Here is a 15,575-nt window from a genome sequence, read left to right on the forward strand (position 1 = left end):
GGTTGGTTTCTACCAAGCTTCTTCTCTGCAAAGCTACTTTCTGAGCAGTTGACCCCCAGAATATATCAGTGGATGGGTTTGCACTTACCTTTGCTGAAATGCATAAGGTTCCTGTCAGACCAATTCTCCAGCCTGTCGAGGTCCTTTCAGATGGCAGCACAACTATCAGTTGTGTCAAACACTCCTTCCAGTTTTGTATTATCTGAAAACTTGTGCTCTGTTCCATCATCTAGGTCACTATTAAAGATGTTTAATAGTATTGACCCCTTGGGTATACTGCTAGTGGCCTGGCCTCCAGGTGGACTTCATGCTGCCGCTAATAACCCTTTGAGCCTGGCAGTTCAGCCATTTTTCAACCCACCTCACTGTCCACTTACCCAGGCCATGTTTCATCAGTTTGTCCGTGATGATATCCTGATCAGGCAGTCTGTAGTGGGCACCTATAACAATGCCACCTATGCTGGTTTGCCTGGTCATCCTCACCCGTAATCTCTCAGCTGGCTCATCATCCATCCCAAGACAGCTTGTGCATTCCTGGTGCTCTTTCACATACAGGGCATCTCCCTGTGTCATGGTTTAAGCCCAGACAGCAACAAAGCACCACGAGGCTGCTCACTCACTCCTCCCCCTCAGTAAGATGGGGAGGAGAAAATATGATGCAAGGCTTGTGGGTCGACACAAAGACAGGGGAGGGATCACTCACCAGTTACGATCATGGGTGAAAACCAGACTTGACTTGGGGGGAAAAAACAAAATCAATTTATTTGTTACCAATCAAATCAGAGCAGGATAACAAGAAGTAAAACCAACTCTTAAAACACCTTCCCCCTACCCCTCCCTCCTTCCCAGCTCAACTCCACTCTTGATTTTCTCTACCTCCTCCCCACCTCAGCAGTGCAGGGGGATGGGGAATGGGAGTTGTGGTCAGTTTGTCACACATTGTCCCTGCTGCTCCTTCCTCCTCAGGGGGAGGACTCCTTACTCTTCCCCTGCTCCAGCGTGGGATCCCTCCCATAGGAGACAGTCCTCCATGAACTTCTCTGACATGAGTCCTTTCCATGGGCTGCATTTCTTCACAAACTGCTCCAGCGTGGGTCCCTTCCACAGGCTGCAGTCCTTCAGGCAGAGGCTGCTCCAGTGTGGGCTTTCCCATGGAGTCATGGCCATCTTTGGGGGCATCCACCTGCTCTGGCGTGGGGTCCTCCATGGGGTGCAGGGGAATTGCCTCCTCTGGCACACCTCCTCCCCCTCCTTCTTCACTGACCTTGGTGTCTACGTTCGTGTTTCTCTCACATCCCACTCCTCTCTACTGCAGGTTTTCCCCTTCCTAAATCTGTTATCCCAGAGGCGCTACCACTGTTGCTGATGGGCTCAGCCTTGGCCAGAGGTGGGTCTGACTAGGAGCCAGGGGAGCTTCTAGCAGCTTCTCACAGGAGCCACCCCTGCAGCCCCTCCTCCATGACCAAAACCCCACCACACAAACCCTGTATATTCTGTTACTGCCTTCCCAGCTTGTTCTCCTAAAGAACCTGTATTCATTCATGGCAGCAACCTTGTCATGTGAGCCATCCTACCATGTCTTCATCATCCCAGTGAGACTGTGGCCTTGTAACTACACACAGAGCTGTGTTTCCTCCTGTTTGTTCTCCTTGCTGCATGCATTAGGGCAGAGGCACTTCACATGTGCAGCCAGTCTTGCTGATTCCCAAGTATGACAGCTTTCCCTGTAGTGTTTTTCTGTAGGCCTTTCCTTATTTATGTGCATATGCTTGGGGTGACCCCACTTCAGCCCTCTTTTGTTAACTATGAGGTGGTATCTCTTGTTCACGTTGTCCCACATCCTTTGCTTGCCAACAGTCCGCTACTTTGTCACTTGATGTTTGGTTGCATTTTCCCTTCTCTATTGTTCCTTTTTTAAAACTGTTCTTACCAGGATGGCCAGCCTGTTGGTGAAGATGCTTCTGCCCACCATAGTCAGGTGGATCCCATCTCTTCCAAGCAGTCCTTGATTCTCAAAGAGGGTTCTATGGTCATAGAAACCAAAACCCTGCTGCCAATACCACTTCACAGCTGGTTGTTGATCTGCAGGATCTGTCTGCTCCTCAAGCCCTTCCTGCTAACTGGCATGATTAGGGAAAAGACTGCTTGGGCCTTGACGTATATAGCTTCCCAAGCCACATAATCACACTTGGTACTTTTCAGGTCTCCCTAGCTGTATAGCTGGTGCCCAGGTGGAAGAGCAGAAGGAGTAATAGTCTGAGGGCTGGACAAGCTTTGGCAGTCTTTTAACAATGCCATGAATTCAAACCTCTAGTAAGCAGCAACCCTTCTTAGATGACGAGTCAGTCAGAGGATGAGGGCCCTCCATCCCTTGCTAACGCTTGCCACTTCCCTCTTGTGCTGCTGCATGGCTCAGGTTTACTGAACAGATGATTCATTTGACAGAGCTCCTAGCCCCTTAACTGCTATGAGGGCACTGACTCTGTTCTGTAGTTGCAAATCCTCAGGTGGAGCAGGAGCCTTCCTCCTAGTGAAAGAAGGAGCTGCCAATTCACAGGAAGAAAAAAGGGGGAAGGAGGAGGTCTCGATGTAGTCAAATATTTCAAGGGAACACTTTTTAGCATGTGAAAAGGTAAGATCTGGAGCATAGAATCCTAAAGGCTTGAAGTAGAGAACAGTCTTTCTTACATGGAACTTCAAAGAAAATGTAAATGCTGCAAAGTTTCTTTTTGCACTTAGTTTCTCCTTCTTCGAGGAAGATGAGGCATCACTTAAAAGAATTATCCCATCTTTACATATTCTTGCATCAAACAAAACTAATTTCAAGTAATGTCAGCAGTCCTCTTGCTTCAGAGTAATTGAAGCAGTCTTTCTACTTTTTAATGTATTTTGCTAGTACACAAAAGATGGCACAACACTCCCCATGATAGAAATGGATTTTCCAACCAAGCATTTAAATCAGCTCACTTGTAAGAGCAAGTTTTCTGAAGTCTGAACATCAAATTTACAAGTCTGAAGGTAGATACAATATAAATTGGATACTGTTCCTATTTTTTTAGGGTTGGAAAGATACTGTCCTTTTTTGCCTGCTGGAGTATAAAAAGGTGGTGACCATATAAATAGTGTGTTCAGTAAACTTTATAATAAGTCAGGATTTCAGTGTAATCATCTGTTAATCTGTTTTCAGAGCATTTAGAAAAAAATGTAGTAGTGACATATTTAATACGGGTATTTCTCTGTCTTGAACTTCCGTAGTTCTTCCGTAGGCTACAGGTTCCACTTGACTTAATGATGGGCCAGCAGTTGATAACTGTATATATTCTTGATTGACTAGTACAAAGACTAATCAGAATTTGGATCTAAGACATAATATACCTTAATACAAACCAAAATGAAACTCCAGCGTCAAAGGCCCCTCAATAACCTTAATGACTATTTTAGCCTGGTACTACCATCGCTTGAAATACTGTCTTTCTCCCTGCCTCGGTATTAAGAAAGGAAAACTGTTCTGAGATACTGTTTTCAGCCGATGAACTGATGTTTTAAAAAGAGATGTACAACACAAATACTACATTTCTGTAGCATGATTTTAAAATATTTCCTGTAACGATTGCCATGCTGATACTGAATGCGGGAAAATGCGGGAATTCTTTAGTTTACCCAGTTATATGTAAAGATCAGCTAAGCAATTTAAAGTTCTTTCTCTATGCACTAGGCAATAATTTGAACCTGACAAAATTAGTATTTGGATGTCTTTCTTATAGCTGTGCTTCAGATTTACCATCTTGCATACTTGTGCAATGAATACATTGATTCACATGCAGAGATTTAGCAATAATATTACTAAATCTTGACTGCATTCCTGTTGAGATGAACTTTGAAGTGCAGCAGCAAGCTGATCTTGGATTGTAAAACAGGAATGGTAACATATGAACAATTTTTGAGGGAAAATATTATTGATCCTTTTTTTTGTAGTAACGGAAGATGGCTCCAATTGATTTTTGAAGTGGATACCAAGGGTTGCAGAATAGCCAAACATTGTCTGTTTCCCTGGATACTAGAGATGGGAACATAGGCCAAATACAGGGATCAGCATTTGTATAGCTGACTAGAAAACTGATCAGGAGCATGTTGACAAAGCCATTTTGAGTATTCTTTCTTGAAAACAAAACCAAATTCGACACTCGTAGTGAAATGCTCCTTTTGTTCCTTCAAACAGATAGCACAGGAAGAATACTTAGTCAGGAATCAGCGAATGTTCAACAATATGAAGCAAGTCTAGAGCATGCTTTTCCAGTGTACCCTTCTTTTTGTATTAGCAGCGCTGGCTCCCTCTCTGTGCCAAGAAAGATACCATGTAGAAGAAAATTTTTGCAGGTATAGAAATGTGTAAGAGCAAGACAGCTGGGTGCTTAAGGTTATTCTGAAAAGTCATGCAGTCACATTAAATAGCAGAGAGCAAGCACAACCTGAAAGCACCAGGTCACTGCAAACAGATGTCGTTTGCAGTGGAAACTTGAACAGTTGTTGCTTTGGCATGAAAACCTCTCAAAAAGTTAATCTTCAAATGACAAATTTATTGTCTTGACTGGAGGCACAAAGCTTAAATGCTGTTACTCTTATTCCATTGAGAAGGGTAAACTACTATTTCTGTAATGCATGTGCCTTTAGATTTGGGTGTCTTTCGGTATAGCTGCCTCCTGCTTAGGATTCCTTGTCAATGTGTGTTCTTTGAGGCTAATAGTACTAATAGGTTAATTACATAAAGGTGGGAGGGGAGAATTCTGACGACTTTTGGGTGGATGAGGACTTTTACTACAGTTAATTAATGTTTAAAGAAATAGCTGAAAGAGCAGATTAATATATCCAGTGAGATTTAAAAAAAAAAGGAAAAAAGAGTTTGCTGTGAATGAAGAAAATGCAGTCAGTGAAGAACTCTAAGTGAGGTAGAGCATTGATGAAAAATGAAAGATGTTGGGGTGATCCAGTGATCTGAATGTATTTCCATAGAAGAGTAAGGATAGTATTTCTTCTTGAAAACTTTAAAGTTTAAAAGTCTGAACTCTTTATTATTTCTATTTTTTTAACCTCCACTTTCATAGAAGGAGTCCATTGCTACTTATGAGGGAAGGAGGTAATGGAAACAAGATGAAATTAAGACAGTAGTTTATGAAGAGGAACAGGTTCAAAGAGATCCCTAGTTCAGGGAATTAGTTGCTTTAGATATACAGAAAGTTTGCACACCAGAACAGTAGGATTGTTGTTAGTAAAAGAAAAAAAAGGAAGAATAATCCTTACTCATCAGCTGACAAAAACCAGCTGTGCTTTGTGTCAGGTGTTAAGAAGGGGCCAGCAGCTCCTTCCATTGTTCTCAATTTTTTGTACATTGTTCTCAATATTTTTTGCACTCAAGGTAGCAGCCCATTTGTAAGTTAGGGCCATTCATCAGAAGTTACAACTCATGTAGCAGAATTTTCTGTAATAAACTTGCTGGAAGAGGCTGTGAGAAGAAAAGGGTACAGAGGGAATTACTGACACCTTCAAAAGCTTTTCAGTGATGTAGTGTGTGATATAAAATGGCAGAAATGTGTGCTATGTAACCAAGCATAAGCATTTTGCTTACAGATTCAGTTGTTAATAAACACATGTCGGTAAATCCCTGAACACCACTTCCTTTCTTTTTATCATAAAACCTTTATCTTTGAATTTCAGGTTAAAGTACCATTGAATGGAATTCTCCCATGCTAACTGTATTATCTCGGAGGAAGAAATTCAGCCTATGCTTTAGCTTACATTTTTTGTATTATTCTGTAAGATTCACTGTTTATTTGTGTTCAGATGTGAAGTTTGCTGGTCCTTCTGACTAGAATTGGTATGAAATACAGTAAGATAAGATGCCTGCACGCGATCAGTGTTGATAATTATTTGACAGAGTGCTGTACTCCAGGAGTAAAGAATGGAAGCAAAATAAAATCTGTCTATGAGTAGACTGTCTGCCTAAAATCATGTAGGTTACACTGTTTAGAGCAGATAGAAGTGCCATAGCTTGCTTCTGAATTACATCCTCTTTTTCTTCTTGTGTTTTTCTAGGCTTCACTGATGTTACCTATGTTTTCACTGTCCATTGGTATCCCTAGAACAGCATAATTCCCTGGTTTATACTGCAGTTTTAAATTTTCCTTTTATCCTGCTCTGGAGACTGTTTAGTACCCAGTGTCCTTCTTGTTTTAATCCTTTCTTTGTCTGTCATACTGGCCTTGGTAAATGTAAGAGATGGTATACATTTTCATTTGTCATCTGTGCAATGTGCCCCACTTAATGAATTATTCGTTATATTATACATTGCAGCATGCTGTGTATGTTTTGACAAATGCAGAACACAAAAGCCATGCTTTTGTATATCGCTGTGGGAGAGAAACTTTTGTAAACAGTCGTTTCTTAAAGCAGCTTATTGTACCACTGTTAAAATGAGTAATAATCATGAGTTATACTACATGCTCTGTGGGCTGGTTTTCTTCAGAAGAATATTTCTGTCTCTTGGCATCGATGATGTGGAGAGATGATCACTTAAATAAAGGAAAATTTGCATACAAAATAAGATGGAGATGGTATAAATGAGCATTGCTGAAAACAACATCACATGAAGTGATACAGCATTAACAACAGCATAAGTATTTTGTGCTGTGAAGAAAAGTCCCGGTTAGCTGCAGTATTATTCAGATACTAGGCAGCAGTCAACTGATACACAAATACCTTTACAAACCTGGAAAGTTATCTAGTGCAAGAGATTGTCCAAGTTTGGATCTAGGCTCAGGAACTTACTGAACTCAAAATGCTTGGTTCAAACAAGTCATCTCATGGTAATGATGATGCTCCAGTCAGTTTTCTGCAGCCCTTGTTTAGTGCAGTACCTTTTCAAAATGAGCTGGTAGGTTTTGTAATCACAGCTGCTCAGTTCTCGACCACATTTTCATATTTGCTTAGGTGATGCTTTTTCAAACACTGTAAGAAATGACAGCATCTTTCTTAATGACACAGACTAAGGAAGTTAAAGAACTCTGAACGTGATTGAGTCATGATTCCCAAAGATTAAGCAGAGGGGGACTTGTTTACAGCAAGGACTGTGAATGACCTAATGTCTGGAAGGCCCTTTTAAAAAGTATTTGTAGAAATTCTGATGGAAAATTTTTTACTTCAGATTTGATTTCGGTTAGTTTGATAGAGAAAGCATTGCTGTTAGTATTAATTCTGAACCTTAATTGGACTTTCGAGGGAAGAAATGAAATTATAACGGCACACTAAGAATGATTCTGAGGTGATTTACAGATGAGGAAAGGATGGTCATTCTAGATTTGCTTGGTGTTGATACCCAACCTGCTGCTTTTCTGCTTGTTGTATTTTTGGCAGAGTGTTTTTGCAATATGCTACTAATTATTGTGAAGTCTGCATGAAGGTGCTGTAAAGAGAATTGTTGGTACTGTTCTGACCACTGTTACGTGTTGATGGTTTAGAGTGGATTGTTTATCACCTGCTGGACCTTTGGTACTTCCATGAGGTTTGTATACTTAAAAAGAAAAAACAAATGGGATCTGTGGGAGAGGACTACCACACTGAGTTTAGATTTAATTCTCAGGGGCCTTCCTTGTGTATGTCTGATGACATATGTAAAGGTGTATGTAGCCCAAGACTTCCATCAAGACACTGAAGCCCAGATGGATGTGTTACTTTTATTGCAGTAGCAGCTGAGAAAAGCTGCCTAGTTGCTATTGAAGTACAGGCTTCCAGAGTGGAATGAGTTGGAGCTGACCCTGAAATCTTGTTACTCTTCCTCAGCTGATGCCCTTATTGTTGAAAATCAGGGATGCAATATTAGCCATCCAGTCAGTCCAAATATAATTCTGCTTGTGGGCAGTGGTCTATGCTTACCCATGTTGCTTCTTAGTGTCATTATTTACAATGAAAATTGTAAGTCAGGAATTGGTATATTCGTGGCACTGCAGCCTTGAAGCAGCTGAAGATGTTAGTGACCAAGTGTGATCCTTAAAATGGCAAGATACAGTCCTTAAGAGAGTCCCATTGGTCTTTGTTGCTGGCGAAGCACAGGTAATTAGGCATACCTGCTTTCCCACTCAGCTGCGTAAACACTTTGCAGCTGTGAGTCTATTGTAAGCAAGGCTCACTTGGCTGTTGGCAATTCCAAGAAGACCCCTGTGAAAGATACTAGTGTGCTTTTTGAACTCCACACCTCAAATGGAATCAAGTGGGGTTACATGGGACTTGAACTCTCATTTTTTTTCAGTACTATCCAGATGATTTTGTTGTGGTTGAGTGGAAGTTATGCAAATTAAGACTTTTTGCAAGGAGAACCATTCGTTTCATGTAAAAACTGAATGTGAGCCTTCATCTCTAGTAGATCTTGCATGTATTTGAATCAATTTTGTGCTTAGGTTTACCTGTCTTCTGAGGGCAGAGAGGCCATTTGAAAACATCTATTTCAAAACCAGATGAAACTCTGGATAAGACATTGCTTTTTCTGTTTCATAATTTAAGATTCTGTCGTCTGTGCTAGAACTGCACTGTTGTTGAATGGGAGTAATTTGGAGTCATCAACTTAACTAGTAATTAAAGCTGTTCTTCCAGCTATATGTTTGCGGATGCCATGTCAGAGGAAAGGAAATATGCCGTAATCTTCACCAGAGAATGTGTAAAAATAGCAATTGGAATGTGTCAGTAGAGAAACGTTGCTGCTTGTGATCTCTCTCTGTTGCCATGTATTGTATCACGGGCTGTTTGCGGACCTTGATGTGTTGTGAAGACATTGTGGGAAAGATACAGTACAGGAGATACTCTGCATCAGGTACAAAGCGTGGCTACGCAGTCTGTGCCCTGTACTGATGTAATTGCTGGTTTACAGCATATATGATACAGATATCACTGGAATTTCCAGACACATTCATAGTTTCCTTGAGCTTTTGCCAAAAGATTTCATGGTATCTTGCCCTTAAAAAAGAGCTCAGTCCAGAACCCTTCTATCTATGTAGAGGATACAGCAGTAAATCTAATAGTACTTGGTGGCAAATGCAGCAGTGTAAGTCCAGAAATTGGAATACTTCACATGAAACTCTAACTCTGGCCTACCACACTAACTCTTAAGAGCCTTAGGCCTACAAAAAGAGAAAGTTGTTTGGTTTTGTTTTTTTTTTCCCCCTGACTATATTAACTTTATATGTTGGATGAAATATGAGCCTTTCCTTATATTATGTTGACCTACTTCTTTAAAACCAGTTATTTGTAGTGCATTCTCTCTCCTTAGTTCTGATAATAGCCTTTTCAAAATTCTGTATGATATAAGGAAAATTTGACTTAAGTGAACAGTAGAAAATGTTAGCCTTTTAGATGATCTTGGAACTTGGGGCAAGAGAGTCTTGGGAGTTGTCTTGAAGAAGCAACTTATGGAATGGGCTTGTGAGAAGAAGGAAGACAATCATAGAATCATAGAATGGTTTGGGTTAGAGACCTTAAAGATCATCTAGTTCCAACACCCCTTCCATGGGCAGGGACACCTTCCACTCAAAGCCCCATCCAGCCTGGCCTTGAACACTTCCAGGGATGGGGCATCTACCACCTCTCTGAGCAACCTGTTCCAGTGTTTCACCACCCTCATAGCCAAGAACTTCTTCTGTACATCTAATCTAAATCTACCCTCTTTCAGTTTAAAGCCATTACCCCTTGTCCTATCATTACATGCCCTTGTAAAAAGTCCCTCCCCATCTTTCCTGCAGGCCCCCTTTAAGAACTGGAAGGCCACTGTAAGGTCTCCCTGGAGCCTTCTTTTCTCCAGGCTGAAAAACCCCAACTCTCTCAGCCTGTCTTCATAGGAGAGGTGTTCCAGCCTTCTGATCATTTTTGTGGCCCTCCTCTAGACCCGCTGCAGTAGGTCCATGTCCTTCTTATGTTGGGGGCCCCACAGCTGGATGTGGTACTCCAGGTGGGGTCTCATGGGAGCAGAGTTGAGGGGCAGAATCACCTCCCCTGACCTGCTGGTCACACTTCTTTTTATGCAGCCCCAGGATATGCCTGACTTTCTGGACTGCAAACACAAAAAAGACTGAAGAAATTTATAGAAATAGAAGTATACTCTACAAGCAGTAGGTGTTCTGTTCTTTAACTAGATTGCCTTGTCAAAAGTGCAGAAGATAGAAAAACTTTTAAGGAAAGGTATTCACAAAAAGATTTGTCTAGGGTTATCACGAAAAGAGATTTGAAAAAAACGGTAGTGTTTGGTAGATGAAATAATAGTACAGTGTGTTCTCAGTAGTAAATACTTAACTTCAGTGATACTTTTAAACTCTTCTCACCATAAAGACAACATATGTATTGTTCAGTCCCAGGCTTCCCATTTAGAATTCAAATAGCTGTAAGCAGTGTATAGCAGTAGGGATACATAATATGTGGAAAAGTAGTATTTTTTGTAACACTTTCAAGTAATGCAAGCAAATACTGCTCTAGCACCAGCTGATTAATTAGAAGAAGAAGAATTTAGAGAGGGAAAAACTGGCAAAATGCATTCCAAGTACAGCAGCTTACTCAAAAGTATTAGCTACTCATGGCACACAAATGAAGCTGTGCTGTCAACAGGGTGTAAGGCCTTAGAAAAGTGAGTAGTAACAGGATTCTGAACTACTATATACAGGCCATGTGTGGGGTACAGAGGTAGTCATTTAAATAACCTCAGCCTGAGATAGGGGCTTTATCACTGAGGTATCCTCACAGTTTCTTTAACCTGTTTTTAATGAATACTCTATGTTTTTTGTGTTTCAGAGATCCAGCTTACTTTCATGACAATTGGCTGAACAGGATCAAAACAGAAGTAGGAGATAATTGGAGGCTAAAGGTATTTGACTGACTTTGCTTGTCTGCAAATCTGTATTTCAGTTCTTAATACAATATTTTATCTAAACATTAGCATATTCCTAGATTAAGACCTTGCTTTATAGTACAGCATTTTGAATTTTGGACCATTCTAATTACACTTATTTGTTTTTTATGTCATAGTCCTGCAGAGTTCAGCAAAGAAAAGACATTTTGACTTTGTAATTAGGTTTCAATAATTTAAAAGGAAAATATGAAAATAATTTTTTTTGCATCAATTACCTCTGTTTTTCAAATGCTGAATGAAAGATTTTTTAAAATGCAAACTGTGAAAGTAGCATTAAAAAGAAAAGACCTCTGAGAAGCAGCTCCATAAAAAGAACAGAATAATAAGCAATTTATTTAAATAAAAATGGCAAATTGTTGTTTCCTTTTCCTTTGTCAGCTCTGCACAACTACTGAGTTTTAGGACAGGAAGTTGTATTTTTTCTGTGGTGTTTGTACTTGGCACGTTTTTTAACCATGGTCTATTTGCTTGGTCATTTGTGTCACTTTGTATTCTAGTACTTTTTTTCCTCTGCAAACCTTAAGGCAATAGAATTTACAGTGCTATGACTGAGGAACATTTTGGTTTATAAAACCTGAAGAACATAGTTTCACATGCAGATGTTAGTGTAGTTTCTGAACAGTTTTGTTCAGAGAATGATATATAGTACCTTTCTAAATTGCCATTTCTAGCCTGACTACTTGGGGAAACAAAATTGTGAGTTTGTCTGTTAGTTCTCACTTCCCATAAAAACATTTTGTTCCGGCCACCAAAATCCCTTCTGAGCATCTGGGGAAGGGCTACAACTTGATTTCCAGTGAAATGCTCTACTACTTACAGGCTTATCAACATCACTGGCTGAACAGAAGGGACATACAGGTACGTGCCACCTGAGACAAGGATGGAGCATACTGCTGCTGTATAAGTTTTGACTTGGCCAGCAGACCTGTCAGTGTGGTCTCTGCGCTCTCTGCCCAGCTGTGTGCAAGTCTGGGCTGCTTTAGAATTTCTTGTCTACCAGGGCTGCTAGCAAAAATGTGGGTACATTGATGAGGATATATTGACTGGCTGGTGAATAAAAGATGTCATCTGTAAAAAAGCTTTGTTAGTTCAGCCACTTGTAGAGCAGTTAGTTTAAATGAACTTTTCAAAGCAGCATATGGAATTGCAACTGAACAGCTGGATACAAGGTTTCATTTTTCTCTAAAATACTTCTGTGGCTTTTTTCTAAGGAATATTGAAGTCTTGGATATTAAATTTGGAGAACAACAAATTGAGAGCTGTTTGTTATAATAGCATTTTAGGTGATTGAAAGCAGAGCAGCAGCTTCTGTAACTCTCATATGGAGCTTGAGGAATAAATTTTTTTTGTCTACCACCAATTTGGCAGATACTAAGGCTTAGCAGGTGTGAAGTGAAGAGAAAAAAAAAAAGCTGAGCAATCTAGTAACTTCCTTACGTGACTGAGGTTGGAAAAACATCACGTCAAATTTCAGTTTCTTGCTGATGTCATTCCTTCTTGTTTTTCATATATCCATGTAAATAAGAACTAAAGACTGAGTATTTTTTTGTTTAAGAGATGTATACTCCAGCTTTTTGTATACATTTTTTATATACCACTTCCCTTTTCGTGAAGAATACTAGGAGGCACAAATGTGATATTTTAACTCTTATTTTGTAACCAGGAAAGTAATTCAATACTTTGCCAACTGTTGTTCTTTATATGTGAGTAAACACTATTAGTAATCTAGTTGTTCGAATGTCTATCAGTCAATCCATCGTTTATAGTCTGGCTTGTAGGAACACTTTCAATCTGTGCACTTCTATTTGTTTGTCACTAGATTTAAAATGTAGGCAACATACTTCTGCATGACTTGGATGATATAGATTTCCCGTCAAATTTTGAGAAACACCATGAGAAATAACTGGGTTATCTCACTACCTTGCAAGTCATGATAATGAGCTGAATTATATTCTTGTGGCTAAACATCGTCACTCTTTGCCTCCGATATCATATGGTGTTAATAGTCTCTACTTGTACAAGCTCTCAGTATTGTGGACCACATAAAGGAGCCAGCCTAGTAGTGGAAATAAGTTAAAAAAACCAAACCAAATGTAATATGCAGCTAGTTGTACTTTGTGGAACAGTGATTAGGAGACCCTGATAGATATTAGTGTAGGCCTGATACAGCCCTCCTAACCACTCTTGAAAGAGATAAACAGAAAATCATGCGATTGTTAACTTTGAATTGGACACTGTCCTGTATGAGGAATAAACAAGAATATAACTCAGCTTTCTCCCCCCCCCCCCCCCCCCCCCCCCCCCCTTCTGATAACTGGAAGAATGCAATCTCATTAAAAATACTTTTCCTGTTGCTGTACCAGTTTAAAACAAATGTGTAAATTCACAGGGATGTTGTTATATTCTTGGTTTCAGGGCAGGTTGTCTGATTTGAGAGAATGAGCAATGCACAGGATAGAAAAAGGGAAATGTTAGAATTCAGGGACTTGCAAAGTAGGAAGCATTGAGCAAGCATTCTGTGTGTTATAGCTGACCAGATCTTTGTCTACTATGTTTTAGTAGAGAAACATGTTGTTACTACTTTGGGGTTAAAATTTCTGGGGCATAGCATACATTAGTGTACATAGCAGTTTATGTTTTCCCTTGGGCAACAAAAAAACCTACTTCTCACTGCTGCCTTAACTGCAATTTTATGTTGTGGTAAAAAAAAAAAAAAGAAAGGCAAAGACATATCTCTTTCCTGATGTACAACTGAACACTTTAATATAATCAGAGTTTAAACTGTGTACACACTAGTATTTCGTGCTGAAGAAGGCATTTTGAAGATAAAACAGCCTTTATTGAAAATGGGAAACAGCACAGAAATTTAATTCTGTTGGCAAAATTTTGCAGGAATGAAATTCCCTAATCAAGAAATAAGAATAGTTCAATGTCAAGTCGTACAGGAATGCCAGTAATAGAACAGAAGTTTAAACAGTTAATGATGTGATACACACATATCAGTTTTGGCAATTACAGACTAAGTTGTTGGTTGACTGAGGGACAGGATAAAACTGACACCCTTTCCCCCCCACCTTCCATTCAGTGTGGTCCTACCTAGCTTGGGAAAGGAAGGAAATACATTGTTCAGCTTGATTTCTGACTTTTTCTGCTGGACTTTTCGCTTTGGCATTCAGACTACAGCATCAGTTTAAAGTACAATTTTGTTGATGTTTATAGTAGCAATACTGTGTTCCATTACTGCATAGCACATTCAAACAATAGGAGCCACTAGACTTTCTGCAGCTCATACAGTTTGAATGCCTTGTGTTTGATACAATATTGCAAAATGGAATAACCAGTTAAATTAGAGCATAGACTACTTAGTGCTGTAATATAAGTAAACAAACATGATTTTTGAGAATTAATTTTGACTCCCTGCAGTAGTACAGTTATGTTTGCTCTGAATTCTTCTACAGTACAAGCTGGGTTGACTGGTGGAGTAATGGAAGTTAGTTTTCAGTGTACAGTATCACCTTTCTGCTACTTGTTCCTTTGCAAGGGAAGGGAGCACTTATTTGTGAGCAGCTTTTTAGAATTTTTTTTTTCTGGTAAGGGTGGAAGCCTGTCATGTGAATGCTTCTTGCTTGCACAAACCAGAGATTATAGGTGTATTGTAAGCCAGCATTCATTTCTGTCAAAAAGATAATTAGCAACTGATATATTTAATTCTGTTTCACTATACCCTTAATTCCTAAGTCAACCATGTCTCCAGATAAAAGTTTAATGTGGGAATGCCTTCTGTGTTCTGAGCCATATTTAATATTTTTTTTCTTGTCATTTAACTCAAGGAAATGTCTGTATTTGTTCTTTTGGGGATTTCTTTTTGCAGAAGACAGGTTGGAGGGGGATAACCCCCAAAGCTAGTGGTATAGTCTCTGTCCAGGCTCCATTTATAATCAGTGAAGAGACAGGCTCCCACAGATTGCAGTTTAGAGCAGAAACCTAATGTACATAGTGGGAATGATGCATGCACACTCTTCCTTCCCTCCTTCCCCCCTGCCCCTTTTAAGTGCAGCAGGGAAGAATATGTACCTTAATTAGATATCTGAAGCTGATTAAGAATTCTCTTAACACTTCCAAGTGTGCCCTAGCAACACCTCCAGAGGTTATAAGGTTCTTAATTATAACCTGTGTGAAGGGAAAGACACTTCAGGACTTGAAATGTACAAGGATAAGTCAATTTACACAGAGTCTTCAGCACAAACAAGATTTCAGTCATCCATGTGATATAAGTATAAATGGAAGATTGGGGACTAGCTGTCATAACATTAGAGAGAAAACAAGAAGTTAGATAACCCATACTCCCTTCTTGTTAGCCATCACAAGCTTATGGGCATTTTTACTGTCCACTTCATCAGGCTTTCCTTTTATTGCTCAAGTATATTCATAAAGAGAGAAATCTAGACAGACTACACTTACGGACCCTCAGTTTTGAACTGGTAAGTAAATGGTAATTAAATAAAAATGGAGATTTCATATGACACGTGAGGAAAAAGAAAATCAGAGAAAAAACCTGCAAATATTGAGTCATATGGTGTTGCCAGATCATGTGTTGCCTTCAGTAACCCAGGGCTTATCATCTCTGCTTTCATTC

The 15,575-nt window shown here is 39.7% G+C and overlaps 1 protein-coding gene across 7 annotated transcripts in view; it reads left to right on the forward strand.

The window, feature by feature from the left end:
• HOOK3 (hook microtubule tethering protein 3) overlaps positions 1–15,575 on the forward strand; it is a 112,259-nt gene that overhangs the window by 24,979 nt on the left and 71,705 nt on the right. For 4 of the 7 annotated variants that reach the window (XM_030003436.1, XM_030003438.1, XM_030003440.1 and 1 more), the window contains exon 3: positions 10,822–10,894. In XM_030003436.1, the coding sequence (XP_029859296.1) occupies positions 10,822–10,894 (73 nt within the window). Of the gene's footprint in view, positions 1–10,821; positions 10,895–11,758; positions 11,798–15,575 lie in introns of all 7 variants that reach the window. The other 3 variants (XM_041120711.1, XM_041120712.1, XM_041120713.1) reach the window with 1 other exon arrangement.

This window comes from Aquila chrysaetos, chromosome Z (assembly GCF_900496995.4).
Source record: "Aquila chrysaetos chrysaetos chromosome Z, bAquChr1.4, whole genome shotgun sequence".
Taxonomy (NCBI): Eukaryota; Metazoa; Chordata; class Aves; order Accipitriformes; family Accipitridae; genus Aquila; species Aquila chrysaetos.